At 47.6% G+C, this 13,418-nt stretch overlaps 2 protein-coding genes across 4 annotated transcripts in view; one reads left to right on the top strand and one right to left on the bottom strand.

Moving 5' to 3' along the window:
- Nucleotides 1-13,418, top strand: part of PI4KB (phosphatidylinositol 4-kinase beta) — a 49,834-nt gene that overhangs the window by 19,158 nt on the left and 17,258 nt on the right. For 2 of the 3 annotated variants that reach the window (XM_053369906.1, XM_053369904.1), the window contains one exon: nt 9,435-9,479. The exons of the other annotated variant lie outside the window; for it this stretch is intronic. In XM_053369906.1, the coding sequence (XP_053225881.1) occupies nt 9,435-9,479 (45 nt within the window). The remainder of the gene's footprint in view (nt 1-9,434; nt 9,480-13,418) is intronic. 3 annotated transcript variants of the gene reach the window in all.
- LOC128404374 (40S ribosomal protein S15-like) lies at nt 1,772-2,232 on the bottom strand. Its single transcript, XM_053369918.1, has one exon. It carries the CDS (start codon nt 2,196-2,198, stop codon nt 1,782-1,784), a length of 417 nt encoding a protein of 138 aa, XP_053225893.1. The 5' UTR covers nt 2,199-2,232; the 3' UTR covers nt 1,772-1,781.

Genomic DNA, 13,418 nt, shown 5'->3' with positions numbered 1-13,418 from the left:
TGATTGACAAGTGGGAGCTGAAATGCATCAGGCCTCTACGGTGCTGCTGGATGTGCCTGTTCTGGCGTCCAGATGTGCTGCTGTGGTTGTCTCTGCCAGACCGCAATCTCTCTCTCTTTCCAGCCCTCGATCTGGCAAAACATTGGTCCGTGAACTCAGCCGCCAGAGGCGAGCCAAGAGGTCTACTTTCACTCTCCCTTTCTCTCTCTCGCTCCTATCCCCTTGGCGCACGTTGTTGGAGATCATCCGAGCAGAAACTCTGGGGTGGAATTTCAGTATCGCCGGAGCAGCAAATGAATACTTAATGCGCCAGAACTTTCCCTGTCTCTCCGTAGACTCGGGCTTGCGTCAGACGCGGTTGCCGAGTGCTCTCGCGGCTGCTCTTTGGGCGTGGGGCGTTTGAGAGATGTGGGGGTCCCGTGATAAAGCCCAGGGGGAAGTAAGGGGATGGGAAGTAAGGGGATTTTGTGATAGAACTGGGAAACTGTGCGGTATCTACTTAGGACCTCATGGTGCCATAAGAACATCAGAAGGGCCTGGCTGCTGGATCAGACCAAAGGGGGCCCATCCCTTCCAGCCCTCCTTCTCTCACAGTGGCCAAGCAGGTGCCCCAAAGGTGCAGCAGCAACAACTCTCCCCGCCTGCGAATCCCAGTTACTTTTTGTTAATCCTCATCCTGGAGTGGGGAGTACACAGCCATCGTGATCAGCAGCCTTCGATAGCTTTATCCTCCATGAATTTGTCTAATCTGCTTTTAAAGATGGGGGGGGGCCCGGTGAACATGCTTGAAATGCCGAGTTACCAGGAGCCAACCTCAAGTTTTTTAGCATATGCAGTGAATAAAAGAAATTCCAGAAATTTCTTTTTCAGGCGTTGAGCTGCATGGAATTCTTCTGAGCCTATGCATGTGGAGAAACCGGGCTTCTTTCCTCCCCTCTTCTCGAATGCATAGGCTCTTCTCTCATTTTTTAAAATCACATTTCCACCCATGAAATCGCAGTTGTGTGCGTGGGAGAGGTATATCTGATCCTGCCCACACAACAACCTTGCGAGGTAGGCTGGTACGCAAGATGCGCAGCCAATTGGCTTCACATTTGGAAGCCGGCACTCTGTCAGGTGCTGCATGCTGACTTGGGGCGCGAAGGCCATCTTCCCCAGACCGTCCCGGCCAAGCCAGAACAATTGACCACCCTATTACACTCTGGATTCCCAGGCTTGTCTTCCAGATGGCTCCAAAGGCGGCTCACAGAGCCCTTCCCACTCCCTGCCGCTTCATTGTTCGCAGGGGAACAATGGGCTGATAGAAAGCCGGGAGCTCGGAGGCCGCCGGTTGCCCAGGATGATCCCAGCCACTCGCCAACTGGAAACGGGAGCCCGGAATGCTTATTAATTCGCGCAGGGCTGGATTTCTCCTGGCGACGTGCGGAGAGTCTTCTGGGCCCGAAGTGCCGCAAGAGATGTTCCGAGGAAAATGTGGGGAATGCTTTGGCTGAGGCTGAGCCCTTCTTAAAATTGCAGTTCTGGTTGCCTCACCTCAAAAGGGATATTGTAGAGTTGGAAGAGGGAGGGGAGGGAGCAACTCCCCTATAGAGAGAGGTTGCAGTTTGGGGACTTCTGAGTTTAGAGAAAAGGCGAGTAAGGGGCAACATGATAGAAGTTTATAAAACTAATAAAACTATGCATTGCATGGAGAGAGAGAGAGAAATTTGTTTTGTATTTTGTTTTGTTTTGTTGGGAAACCCTTTTATTTACACGCAAGACACAAGCCATCCCAAATCCCCTTACTTCAGAGGAATGAACCGAGAGGAATGGGTGGCCCCGATTCCAGGTCGGCCGTGCTTAACGGGCTTGTAAGTGATGGAGAACTCTCCCAAATTGTGGCCAATCACTTCAGGCTTGATTTCCACCTGGTTGAAGGTCTTCCCATTGTACACGCCTACCATGCTGCGCACCATTTCCGGAAGGATAATCATGACTCGCAGGTGGGTTTTGACCACCTCAGGCTTCTCCATGGGCAGGGCCTCTTTCTTGAGGAGGGAGTGCTGCTTGCGGCGCAGGCCGCGGTTGAGCTGCCGGCAGTGGGGTTTGTACAGCTGTATCAGCTGCTCGTAGGACATGTCGAGGAGCTGGTCCAGGTCAACACCCCAATAGGTGAACTTCCAGAAAGTACACTTCTTCTTCTGCTTCACTTCCGCCATCTTGGCGGCAGTCTCCTCCAGGAAAAAAAAGTGTGAGAGAGAAATATTTTACCTCTCCCATGACACTAGAACTCAGTGACACCCTGAATGCTGGAAGAGTCAGGATACTTAAATTAAAGGACTTCTTCACGCAGCACAGAGTTAAACGGTGGAACTCCCTGCCACAGGAGGGAGTGATGGCCACCAACCTAGATGGCTTTAAAAGAGCATTAGACAAATTTGTGGAGGAGGAGAGGGCTATTGGTGGCTACCAGCCATGATGGCTGTGCTCTGCCTCCAGTCGGAGACAGCAGTGCTTCTCCATACTTCTCCATACCAGTGACTGGAGGCCAAAGGAGAGGAGAGGGCTCTTGTGCTTGTATCCTGCTTCTGAGTTGTCTGTTGAGGCATCTGTTTGGTCACTGTGGGAACAGGATGCTGTGCTAGATGATGTGGGAATGTTGAGGGTGGCAGGAGAGGATATATTGATTATTAATATCCGTCCTAATTCACGCTGACAAGTTTCTTTATATAGCAGAGTGCGTTCCCCTTCTTACGCAGCAGAAAGCTGGTTGCAAACTTGTGTGAGTCTCTTAAGACATCAAAACAATTCAATCTCGCTTGTCCAAATTGAGATATGTTCTATTATTCCTGGTAAGACCCCTTTGATCCCTCCTAAAAGAATAAAGTGGGACGCGGGTGGCGCTGTGGGTTAAACCACTGTGCTGCTTGGGCTTGCCAGTCGAAAGGTCGGTGGTTTGAATCCCCGCGACAGGGTGAGCTCCCGTTGCTCGGTCCCAGCTCCTGCCAACCTAGCAGTTTGAAAGCACGCAGCACAAGTAGATAAATAGGTACCGTTCCAGCGGGAAGGTAAACGGCGTTTCCGTGTACTGCTCTGGTTTTACCAGAAACGGCTTAGTCATGCTGGCCACATGACCCGGAAAAACTGTCTGCAGAAGCGGACAAACGCCGGCTCCCTTGGCCTGTAAAGCGAGATGTGCGCCGCATCCCCAGAGTCGTTCGCGACTGGACTTAATTGTCAGGGGTCCCTTTACCTTTACCTAAAAGAATAAAGACACAGCAGTCTTATTTATAAGTAACAAGAAAGTAGTTTTACTCATGATCAGGCAGAGCACAGTGTGATCCCTGAAGCAAAGCTTTAGGGTTAAAGTTACAAACATGTACAAACAGGTTTACCCCATATGGGAGATAACCTGGGGGACTGCTGGCAGCCAGCAGTCCAGTCCAGGTGAATTAGGAAGTTCGCAGGATGAAAAAGAAGATCAAAGAGAGGGAGGTGGCTGCGTGACTTGGCCTTTTACCAGGTCTGAAAGGTCACGCCCACCTACTAGTCACATGCACGGAAGGATGCTCCAGGCCAGGAGGAACAGGAAGTTTCGACTGGCTGGACCAACTCTAGCATGACCACTCTAGCAAAACAGGTAATGTTGTACTTGACTGCTCCCAGTGGATTACAACCCACAGATGGGACATTAGCCTGATCCAGCCGCCTCTTCTTACGTTCTTATGCTTTGGCTGGTCTGAGCGCCTCTTAATATTACCCCTCAGTCTCATCACCTCTTAAAATGCACATTTTAGCACGCAAATTGCTGACTCCATTAGCATTGACTACTTTGGCAAGAGTCTGCCTCTCGCTTGAGCTGGACCTGGTGGATCTGGAGGCTTCCTGTGCTTCCTTTTTCCTAATAATCTACCATTGTGGCAAGGGATCCTCATATTCCTTGCTTCGGTTTATGACAGGGAGGGAATCCCTGCCCGCTGTACTGTCTCTTCTGTTACGTATATGTGTGTCTGTCTTGCCCCTACGAATGCACCCTTCCCCTCCTCTGACAACTTTCCACCGAGCTAGTGAAACCCTTGGCCAGAAAGCAGTAGGCCTGCCGTGATTTAATTCGGTGGCCAGACCTCTGGGCGCTTCATTCCGCTCTCTCCAGCCCTTGGACCTCTCCCTGGGCCCCCACCCTTCTCTCTGCCAGGGCTGTGGGCCCCCCTTGAGTGCCTTCACTTAGCTGGAACATGTCCTTGAACTGTGATATTTGGGTGGAGAGGTGCGTCTGCATGCAGGGGAAGTATGAAAGCCTCTTTTTGCACAGCTGGGGTGTACGCCTACTGTGCAGAGGTAAGAGCTGCCTCTGTCGCCCTGCCTCCTTTCTCCTCTGGCCCCTGCCCACTGCTGGCACGTGGTCTCCTGAAGCTTGCCAAGAAGGAAATGCGGCCCTCGTGGCTGAAAAGGCTTCTTCAACCCCTCTCAACCTGGAGCAGAAGGCAGATGAAGAGTCTACCAGGAGATCTCTGGGCAGTTGGCAGCTGAAAAGCTCCTGCTTCAGTTGTCAGCGAATACCAGGTGTGGGTTTTTCCTTCCACGGAAGGGCTTTGCATGCCAGGCTCTGGGCTCAAAAGGCATGCCCTGCCCCTCAGAGCCAGCTGTGCGTGTGCCCATCTGGGCCACTGTTTTGAAATCTGCTTCTCGGCAGCAACAGATCCTGCAATCCTGATGTCTGCCCACTTTAAAGTACAGCAGTACCTCAGGTTACATACGCTTCAGGTTACATACGCTTCAGGTTACAGACTCCACTAACCCAGAAATAGTGCTTCAGGTTAAGAACTTTGCTTCAGGATGAGAACAGAAATCGTGCTTTGGCGGCAGCAGGAGGCCCCATTAGCTAAAGTGGTGCTTCAGGTTAAGAACAGTTTCAGCTTAAGAACAGACCTCCGAAACGAATTAAGTGCTTAACCTGAGGTACCACTGTATTGCAGAGTTACCAAATGAGGACGGTCTATTTTTCTTCACTTTTTTAAAAAAGCCTTAAGAACAGAAACTTGAGCTTCTCTCTCTCTCTCTCTCTCTCTCTCTCTCTCTCTGTCAGTCTCGCTGTGGCATTTGCACCTGGGCAGGTAATATTGCAGGGGTTGCTGGAGGAGGAGCCAGTTGTGTCTTGCCAGGAAATCCTTGCTGTGTAACATGAGAGCGTTTAGGAACCTGCTTTGCAGTGACACAGCAGGCAGGCGTTGTGTGTGTGTGTTTGGCAGAGCTGGGCAACCTTTGTGCAAGGAACGCTCCCCTTGCTCTGAGGTCTCTGTGGCAACTGGGTGAGAGTGACTCAGGATGATTCAGACACCGACAAGTGGAGACCGTGGGAATATCGACATCACTGCAGAGGTTTCCTGTTTGGGTTTGGAAACCAGGTGAAATTGGACAAGGGCTTCCGCCGTCTCTTGTGAAGAGGCCTTTTTAATGTCAAGATGGGCAGGCCTGCAGCCAATCAGCTCAGCAGGGAGGGATATACATCTCCAATCTGTTCAGTCAGAGAATCATAGAATTGTAGATTCCTGATGAGCATTCTTTAACACTCATTTTCTTATTCATTCATTCATTCATTCTTTCGCATGAAACAGCATTAATCCAAGGGAAGAAATGGAAGTGATTAAAAATTGTTTAATAATGGAAACTTGATAGTACATATTCCTTTCCTGATATACATAAAACCTCCATATAATTATACAAGAGCGCATTATGCTATGCCTAATCAAGTGTGTGCGTTTGCATTTTCCTGTACTTTATTACACCAGTTCAAGATAAAAAGCTTTTTTTCTTTTTAACCACGCTGGTGTGTTAAATTTATTTATTTGTTTATTTTATTTCAGGGCATTTATATATTTTTTTAAAAAAGATTTTTATTAAAGTTTCAAAGATTATATAAAGACAAAACAAAACAAAAGTACAAAAATACAAACAGACAAGAATAAAAAACAAGTATACTTTCAATCCCTTATTTTCTTGTAACTTACTTCCCCGACTTCCTCATACCTCCCCTTTCTGTATTCCAATTTCTAATTTATTGATTCAGCAAATCCTTTCCCTTAATTTCATTTAATTTTTGACCTTTCTTTTCTTTTTACTTATCCATTACAGCTGGAAACCACATAAATTCTAAACCAGCGTCATACTAACATTCATTAATTTTGCAATGTTTCTTAAGATAGTCCTTAAATTTCTTCCAATCTTCCTCCGCTGTCTCTCTCCCCTGGTCTCGGATTCTGCCAGTCATTTCTGCCATATTTCAGGGCATTTATATACTGCTTTATTGTAAAAACAAAAACCTCACAGTGGTTTGCCATTATGGATGCATTTGCCTCCCGGGTTCCTTCAGGAGGAATGGTGGGATTTATTATTATTGCAAGGGGTTGGACTAGATGATCCTCAGGGTTCCCTTCCAACTCTGATTCTGTGACATAAAGCTTCTATCTATGAGAGGTCTCAAAGTCCCCTGTGGGGTGTCATATACTGTGTGGGCTTTGTGTGCGTCTGTGAAGGAAGCACAGTGTTCCCTTCCCCCCCTTTTTAAAATCTGATCATTTTACATTTTTCTAATGGGCTCAACAGCTACTCCTTTCTCCTGGCCTCGTTCAATTTTTTATTTTTATTTTTTTGGCCCTTTGAACATAAAAGAAGAATTCCAACCATTTCTGTCCCCTCGGTGACTTGGCCAGACTTCCTCCGTCTGGCTTCTATGCCTGCTTCTGTTTTCCATAAACTGGGGGGGGGGAGCAGTCCTCATCCCGTGATTTGGCCCAGTTTTTGGTGCTCTTGGAAATAACACCATCTTCCTTGCGCATGCATAACAAAGCCTATCCCTGTGCTGGGGAGAAAAGCATCGTCAGCGAACCCAGAGCCAGGATGGGGGGAGCAGTCGGCCATTTCATCTCCTCTCGACTCACCCCCGCGAGGACTGCAAGCAGAAAACCATCATTAATAGAGGGCCGTAAATGTGGGGCGAAGTCCATCCAGCCATCGCTGCGTCAGTTCTGCAGGAGATAATCTTAATACATAGGCCAGGCTTCCTCAAACTCAGCCCTCTGGATGTTTTTGGCCTACAACTCCCATGATCCCTAGCTAGCAGGACCAGTGGTCAGGGATGATGGGAATTGTAGTCTCAAAACATCTGGAGGGCCGAGGTTGAGGAAGCCAGACATAGGCTCTTTGGATTAGAGAACCATGGATATTGTGGCTGGTCCATATGAACAGGATCGACTGTCCCATCCACAGAATGGGTCCCTTCCAACCGTTCAGTGATTCTGTGAATTTATTAGCTGTGGATGGAGAGAAATCCTGTCTTCTGTGATTCCTGCATTGGACTAGAGCAGGCATAGGCAAACTCTGGCCCTCCAGATGTTTGGGACTACAATTCCCATCATCCCTAGCTAACAGGACCAGTGGTCGGGGATGATGGGAATTGTAGTCCCAAACATCTGGAGGGCCAGAGTTTGCCTATGCGTGGACTAGACGACCCTATGGGGGGGTCCCTTACAATTCTACAATTCTATATATACAAACACACCCTTCCTCTTGGCATCAATACCGTCTTTTCCTCTCCCTTTTCCCTATGCCGACTTGCTTCTTACTCTCCTCATCCTTTCCCGCGTTTGGAAATAGCTGTGCCAAGACGTAGCATAGTTTTCCCCCATCCGTCTCAAATAAAAAGGTAATGGCGAGCTTAAAGGGATGCAGAGAAACATGCGCGTGTATGTGGAATGCCTCCCCAATGAGGAAAGGTCAAAGTTTCTCCCCTGTATGCTCAGGTTGGGAAGGGAGGAAGTGACTGGAAGATTGGAGAACACAACAGAGGTGTACAAAATTATGCCTAGCAAGGAAAGAGTGCAAAGCCCTTCTGTGTTGGATTGCCTGGAGGCCTTTGAGAGTCGCCCCAGGTGACCAGGCGACCTGACTGGTCGAAGCCTGTGCTAGATAGCCCTTGATACCCACCCCTGGTCTTGGTTTCAGGTGAATCACTCTGGGTTGAGAGGCGGGGAGCATTTCTGGCCCTCCATGCTCAACTCCCAGTTCCAATCAGCCCTGGCAGCCAGCATGACCAGTGGTTGGGGATGGGAGAAGTGATGTGATTAAGGGAAACTTGTCAAAACAACCACTCTGCCGCTTTTGGTTTCACTTTGGTTTTCTTAAGGTGAGTTCTCTCTCTCCTCCTCTTGTTTTTATTGTTCTTACTGGTTTTACATCTTAGTAAGGTTTGGCTGTGATGAAACCCTGGCCTCTTTTCGTAAAAAAAAGTGACACAGTTGACTTGCCCTAAAAGGCTTTTAAAACTCCCTTTTTTGCAAAATGGGAGGGGGTGTGAGATTAATGATGGGGAGGATATAACACAGCCTGAGAATCACCCACCTCTCTTTGTCTGATTCTCACTTTTGTAGAACTCCCCCCCATCCTCCTGCTAACAGAATTGCTCCCTGTTCAGCACCGACCTGTTCCACCTGTTGCAAACGGGTTATTTTATAGTTTTATTACCTTGCTGTCCATCCAGGGTGTTGCCTGCGTTTTCCTCCCCGAAACCCACCATTCTGTTCTCACAAGCGACTGTCCCAAGGACACCCAGTGGGCTTTGTGCCCTGCCTCGTATTAAGCTGAAGGATCTGTCCCAGAAGAGATCCTGGGAGCTGATGTTCCGGAGTGGATCTGGGTATCTAGTCTCTAAAATCCTCAGCGCCTCTGCCAAGCCTCCAGTCTCCAGGGAGGCGTTTTGGAAAGCAGGCAACCTCTGGGGGGCGGGGGAGACAGGTTGTTCAACCTGTAGGCATTAAGCCAGACCTTTGCCTGCTGCCTTCCATGGCATCTAAGTGTCTTAATTATTCCGCATTAACAAAGAATTTGTGAGCTCCAGGGAGCGCTGCTAGCTCAGATAACCTTCAAATAAGATCATAGGACAGGTTTGTCAACTGCTTGTAGCCTGGGTGGCTTAAATCAGGGATGGGGAGCTTGTGGCCCTTCCCAGATGTTGTTAGTCGGGGAGTCACAGCTCTGCAGCATCCAGAAGACCACGCAGTTGCACTGGCTTCCAGAATGTACCTCTGAATACCAGGTGCTGGAGCAAGCAGCAGGAAGAGGAGTTGGCTTCCTCTGGCTCTCCTGCGTCGGAAGCAAAGCGCTGTTTCTCCGAACCCCTTCCTCTCCTGTGCAGGAGGACAGAATATTCCGCCACTTGAGTTGTTTCGCCTGGGGGTGGGGTTGTTTGGCCGTGCAAAGCGCCTGTAGCTTGGTCTCTGTGTTGAGATGGGGCAGGTGGGGAGGGAGTTTGCAGAGCTGGTTTTTTTAAAAAAAACAAAAAACTTGCCTTTTCTCTCCTCGACTTTCTCCCTCCCTCTCCCTTCCTTTTTTACATTTAAAAAAAAATGAAAACAAAAAACCCCCCACCCCTTTCCCCCTCCCTCTCATTCATTTCTCAGGAGTTGTCATCGAGTACGGAGAGCCTTGATAGATCATTTTGCTCCGTAAGTGGCCTGCGTTTCAGCTTTTTTTGTTTTTCTCCCCCCACCTCTTCCAACTGGGCTGCCTGCTTCCCTTCCCGCGATTTACCAAAAATCAACAACAAATAATTTCTTTCGCAGCAGCATTTCCTCTCTGTTGTCATCTTAAGCCACTTTGCTAAGCCCGCCGGTCACCCTTGGCAAACGCATCTTGCAGAGCATCAAAGGCAAAATCCATTCCTCTCTTCTCTTCCACCACTTTGGGAAAAAATGAAATAAAATCACCCCAGCGAGCCCAATACCACACTGCTGTTAGCCATTTTTGACTCAGCCTCTGGCTAACCGACTTCCTTGGCTGTCATGCCCCTCTCTCTCTCTCTCTTCCATCACTCATGCGCCACCCGCGTGCATGTCGAGCTTGGGAAGGGGGGTTGTGGAGCTCTGCATGGTATGAGGCTCCCCAGCAGGTTTGTCTTCTTTATACTAAAGTCGTGTCAAGTGCAGATTGGCAGCCAGCGGTCTCTATGGCACGTAACGCTTAACCATAGTTAATAGAGGCACAGTTGAAGCCACGCCATTGTTTAAAAAGCCTTGGTTTACTGTGTCACAGAATACAGTGGTACCTTGGTTTACGAACTTAATCCGCTCTGGAAGTCCTTTCTTAAATGAAGGCGTTCTTAAACCAAGGCGTGATTTCCCATAGCAGCGGGGAACTCAATTTACACTCAACAGGAAGCAGAACGTGTTCTTAACCAAAGGCAAAGTTCACAAACCAAAACACCTACTTCCGGGTTTGCAGCGTTCTTAATCCAAGTTGTTCATAAACTAAGCTGTTCTTAAACCAAGGTACCACTGTAGTTAAAAAGTGTTAAATAATACAGGCAGATTCCAGGCAGAAAAGCTCTGATAACACTTCACAGAGCAAAGCTGAACAAAACCACTGTATAATTTGAGGAGATAGGAACACAAAGGCCCTTGTACATAGCAGCGAGACAGTGGACCCCATATACAGAGGGGGAAAACTCGATCACAATGACACAGCCAATCAGGGCATGTGCTGCCTTAGTGAATGCCATGCCATTCTATTTCGTTGCTATGCAAAACCTCCACCCCATCCCCCTTTGGGCCAGTTAACTTGAACACTTGACAGATTTAACCCTTATGGTACAAACTAAATGAGCCCTGCTGTTAACGCATCCAACAAAAAGCACCAGCCAATAGCTGCTGAACCTTGAAGCAATTTGGACTTTTAGCTACTCTTCACTCGTAAAGCTTTCGGGACAGCAACAGCTCCTAACCACAGTTGAGGTGGCCTCTGTTCACACGTAATTCTCACCTATGCTTAACAGTAAGTTTAATAAGTCATTTCCCTTAACGAGCAGCCTCTAACCATAGTTAAGCTGCTGGGCAGCATTCACGCACAGCATTAAACCATGGTTTGACAAACCCTGGTTTGGTAAACCAAGGTTTAGTGCTCACATGGGTGGGGGGCAGTGAACCAGACAGACAGTGGAATGGGGAAGAGATATTTCGGAGTTTTGATGGCCCCACAGAGATCTATACAGTGGACCCTCTGGATACAAACATAATTCGTACTGGGGGTCCGTACTTACCTCAAAAAGTCTGTATCCGGAAGCGCCGCTTCTGTACACTCACGCGGTGCGATAGAGCGCTCCTGCGCATGCGTGAAGCGAAATCTGGAAGTATACACTTCTGGGTTTGCTGCGTTCGTAACTCAAAATTACGTTATCCAAAGGTAACGTAACTCGAGGTACCACTGTACTCCCAAACAGGCAGTGATGTTTCACAACCATAGTGTATCCCAGTAGTCCCTTCTTATATGATTCCAGCCCTTGCCCTGTGCCATTCTCCCAGGTCTAGCCACACACACACCTCATAACCCTCAAGCAGGTATTTCAGGCTCTGTAAATTGTGAGAAGCAAACCCGTTTCTAGAAGTGCACCCAGTTTGATTTTCCTGAAATGTTTATAAGTGGAAGGAAGCCTAGCTGCTGCTGCACTATTACATTTTATCCTCTTACAGCTAGAGTTCTAGGCCTCCTACAAAGCAAGTACAGTAGTTAATCTCGTGGCCTTTCTTCGTGGTCTTACACGTGGCATTTTATAAGCCCAAAGGGCCTTTTATACATAGGACAGCCCATTGTTAATTCATATCACTCATGAAGAGTTCAGCATTCCAAGAGCTTTGTTGACTCCTTAGCATTGCATTTGCAGTGACTTACTATTTTATAATATACAAGAAGCATCTGAACTCAAACACACAAACATTTAAAAAACAAGATAATCTTTACTTCCTGTTGGCTTGCATTCTAATATACACAGCACCAAAGGAAAATGAATGGGGAGGGGAGAGGAAGCTGAGCAATTTCAGATGCTAATTTTTGATGAAACAAGAATTGACTCCTCCCTTGGGCTCACGGAGATGGAGTCGGCTTTTCAAATTGGATCACACTGCGGAATATTTCATTCTGAATTATGCACTCTCTTCTTATTTTGGGAGCAAAGGGATTTTTGTGTTTCATTTTTCAAAGTCAAGTTCAGCGTATCCACAGCACTACCTCAGGCTGCACAAGGGTGCTGGCGGTGGAAGTCTTGCGGCAAGTGACCTGCCTGCTTTGAAGATACAGTACGGCCTGAATAAGGAAAACATTTGGAACCACCATTGAATTGTTCGTCGCAGGCCTTCCGTATTCATATTTTGTTTCTCTTTGCTCAGATGAGCAATTAAAAGAGGAAATGCTGTTCTCTTTGCTGCCCTTAAATTATTACATATATTTTTAATTTGGCGCGCCTTGTGTTGAGTAGAAATTTTCATTTGCTTGTCTTCTTTCTTCCCTCATCTGTCTACAAATAATTCCCCCCCTCTTTTCGTTGGAATTTTTGCTTTTAGCAATTACACCTGATTCTTCTTCTCCCCTAAGAATACCTGACCCTATTCTTGATAATGGGTGGAATCAACGTATGAGCTCGTGATGAGAACATAGGCTTGGACTTTGGGGAAGATCCTTCAGTTCCTCCAATCGAAAACTCCTCCCTGTCTTTAAATCTATTCTGTCTTGTGTCAATCAACCCAGCCTCTCTCTTCTCTCAAATCCATCCCACCTCCCTCTTGTTTCTTTTATGGGACAAGGGGAGGGGGGTATCAATTTTGGTTCATGTTTAATGCTTCTCAAAACCCAGTACGCAGACACCCCACAGTTCTCTGGGTTTTGCAGTGCAATTCTCCAAAGTTGAATTTATTTATTTTTGTAAAATAAAACAAAAAGTAATGCATGTGCATATTAGGGGAAAGTGTTTACAGAAACAATTCATTTAGAAAACAAGCATGCAGGAAATGTGTATGTTTGGGGGGAGATCGCATCCGAAAATCAGTATATTAGGAATGACGCACGCTAAAACACGGGTGAGTTTGTGAGTGCTTTAAAACTATCCTAATTCAAAGACTGGTGCAGAAATGTGGCAGGCAGAATTTCAGGTGGGAAAGAGGTTGAGAAATCGAAAGAAAGTGGAACGGAAAGATTTGCCTTGCTTCAGTGGACACCATCTTGCTTGCTTGTCAATCTGTTTGGCCACTTCCAAATGTAAGCAGCGCCTCCCCCCCCCCTTCCTTGGTTGGCCCTCCCCAGCTCAGGAATAGCTGTAGGAATAGCTGTAAGGCTTTGCTATAATGTGGGTGTGAGGGTGAGGGACTCCGACTCCCATAAGCCCCTGCCAGCATGGCTAAGAGCCAGGGATGATGGGAGCTGAAGTCCAACGACATCCAGAGGAGCTGTAGGTTCCTACAGTGTTGTTTTTTTTAGGGGTGGGGGAAGAAGAACGGATCTTCATCTGCTTCCGCTTTGGGTTGTGGCTTATGGTGCTATCTGAGCACTTAGCACTTAACAACAGGCATAGGCAAAATCGGCCCTCCAGATGTTTTGGGACTACAACTCCCATAATCCCT

Source organism: Podarcis raffonei, chromosome 16 (genome assembly GCF_027172205.1).
Source record: "Podarcis raffonei isolate rPodRaf1 chromosome 16, rPodRaf1.pri, whole genome shotgun sequence".
Classification (NCBI taxonomy): domain Eukaryota; kingdom Metazoa; phylum Chordata; class Lepidosauria; order Squamata; family Lacertidae; genus Podarcis; species Podarcis raffonei.
This window is presented reverse-complemented; position numbering and strand designations above follow the sequence as displayed.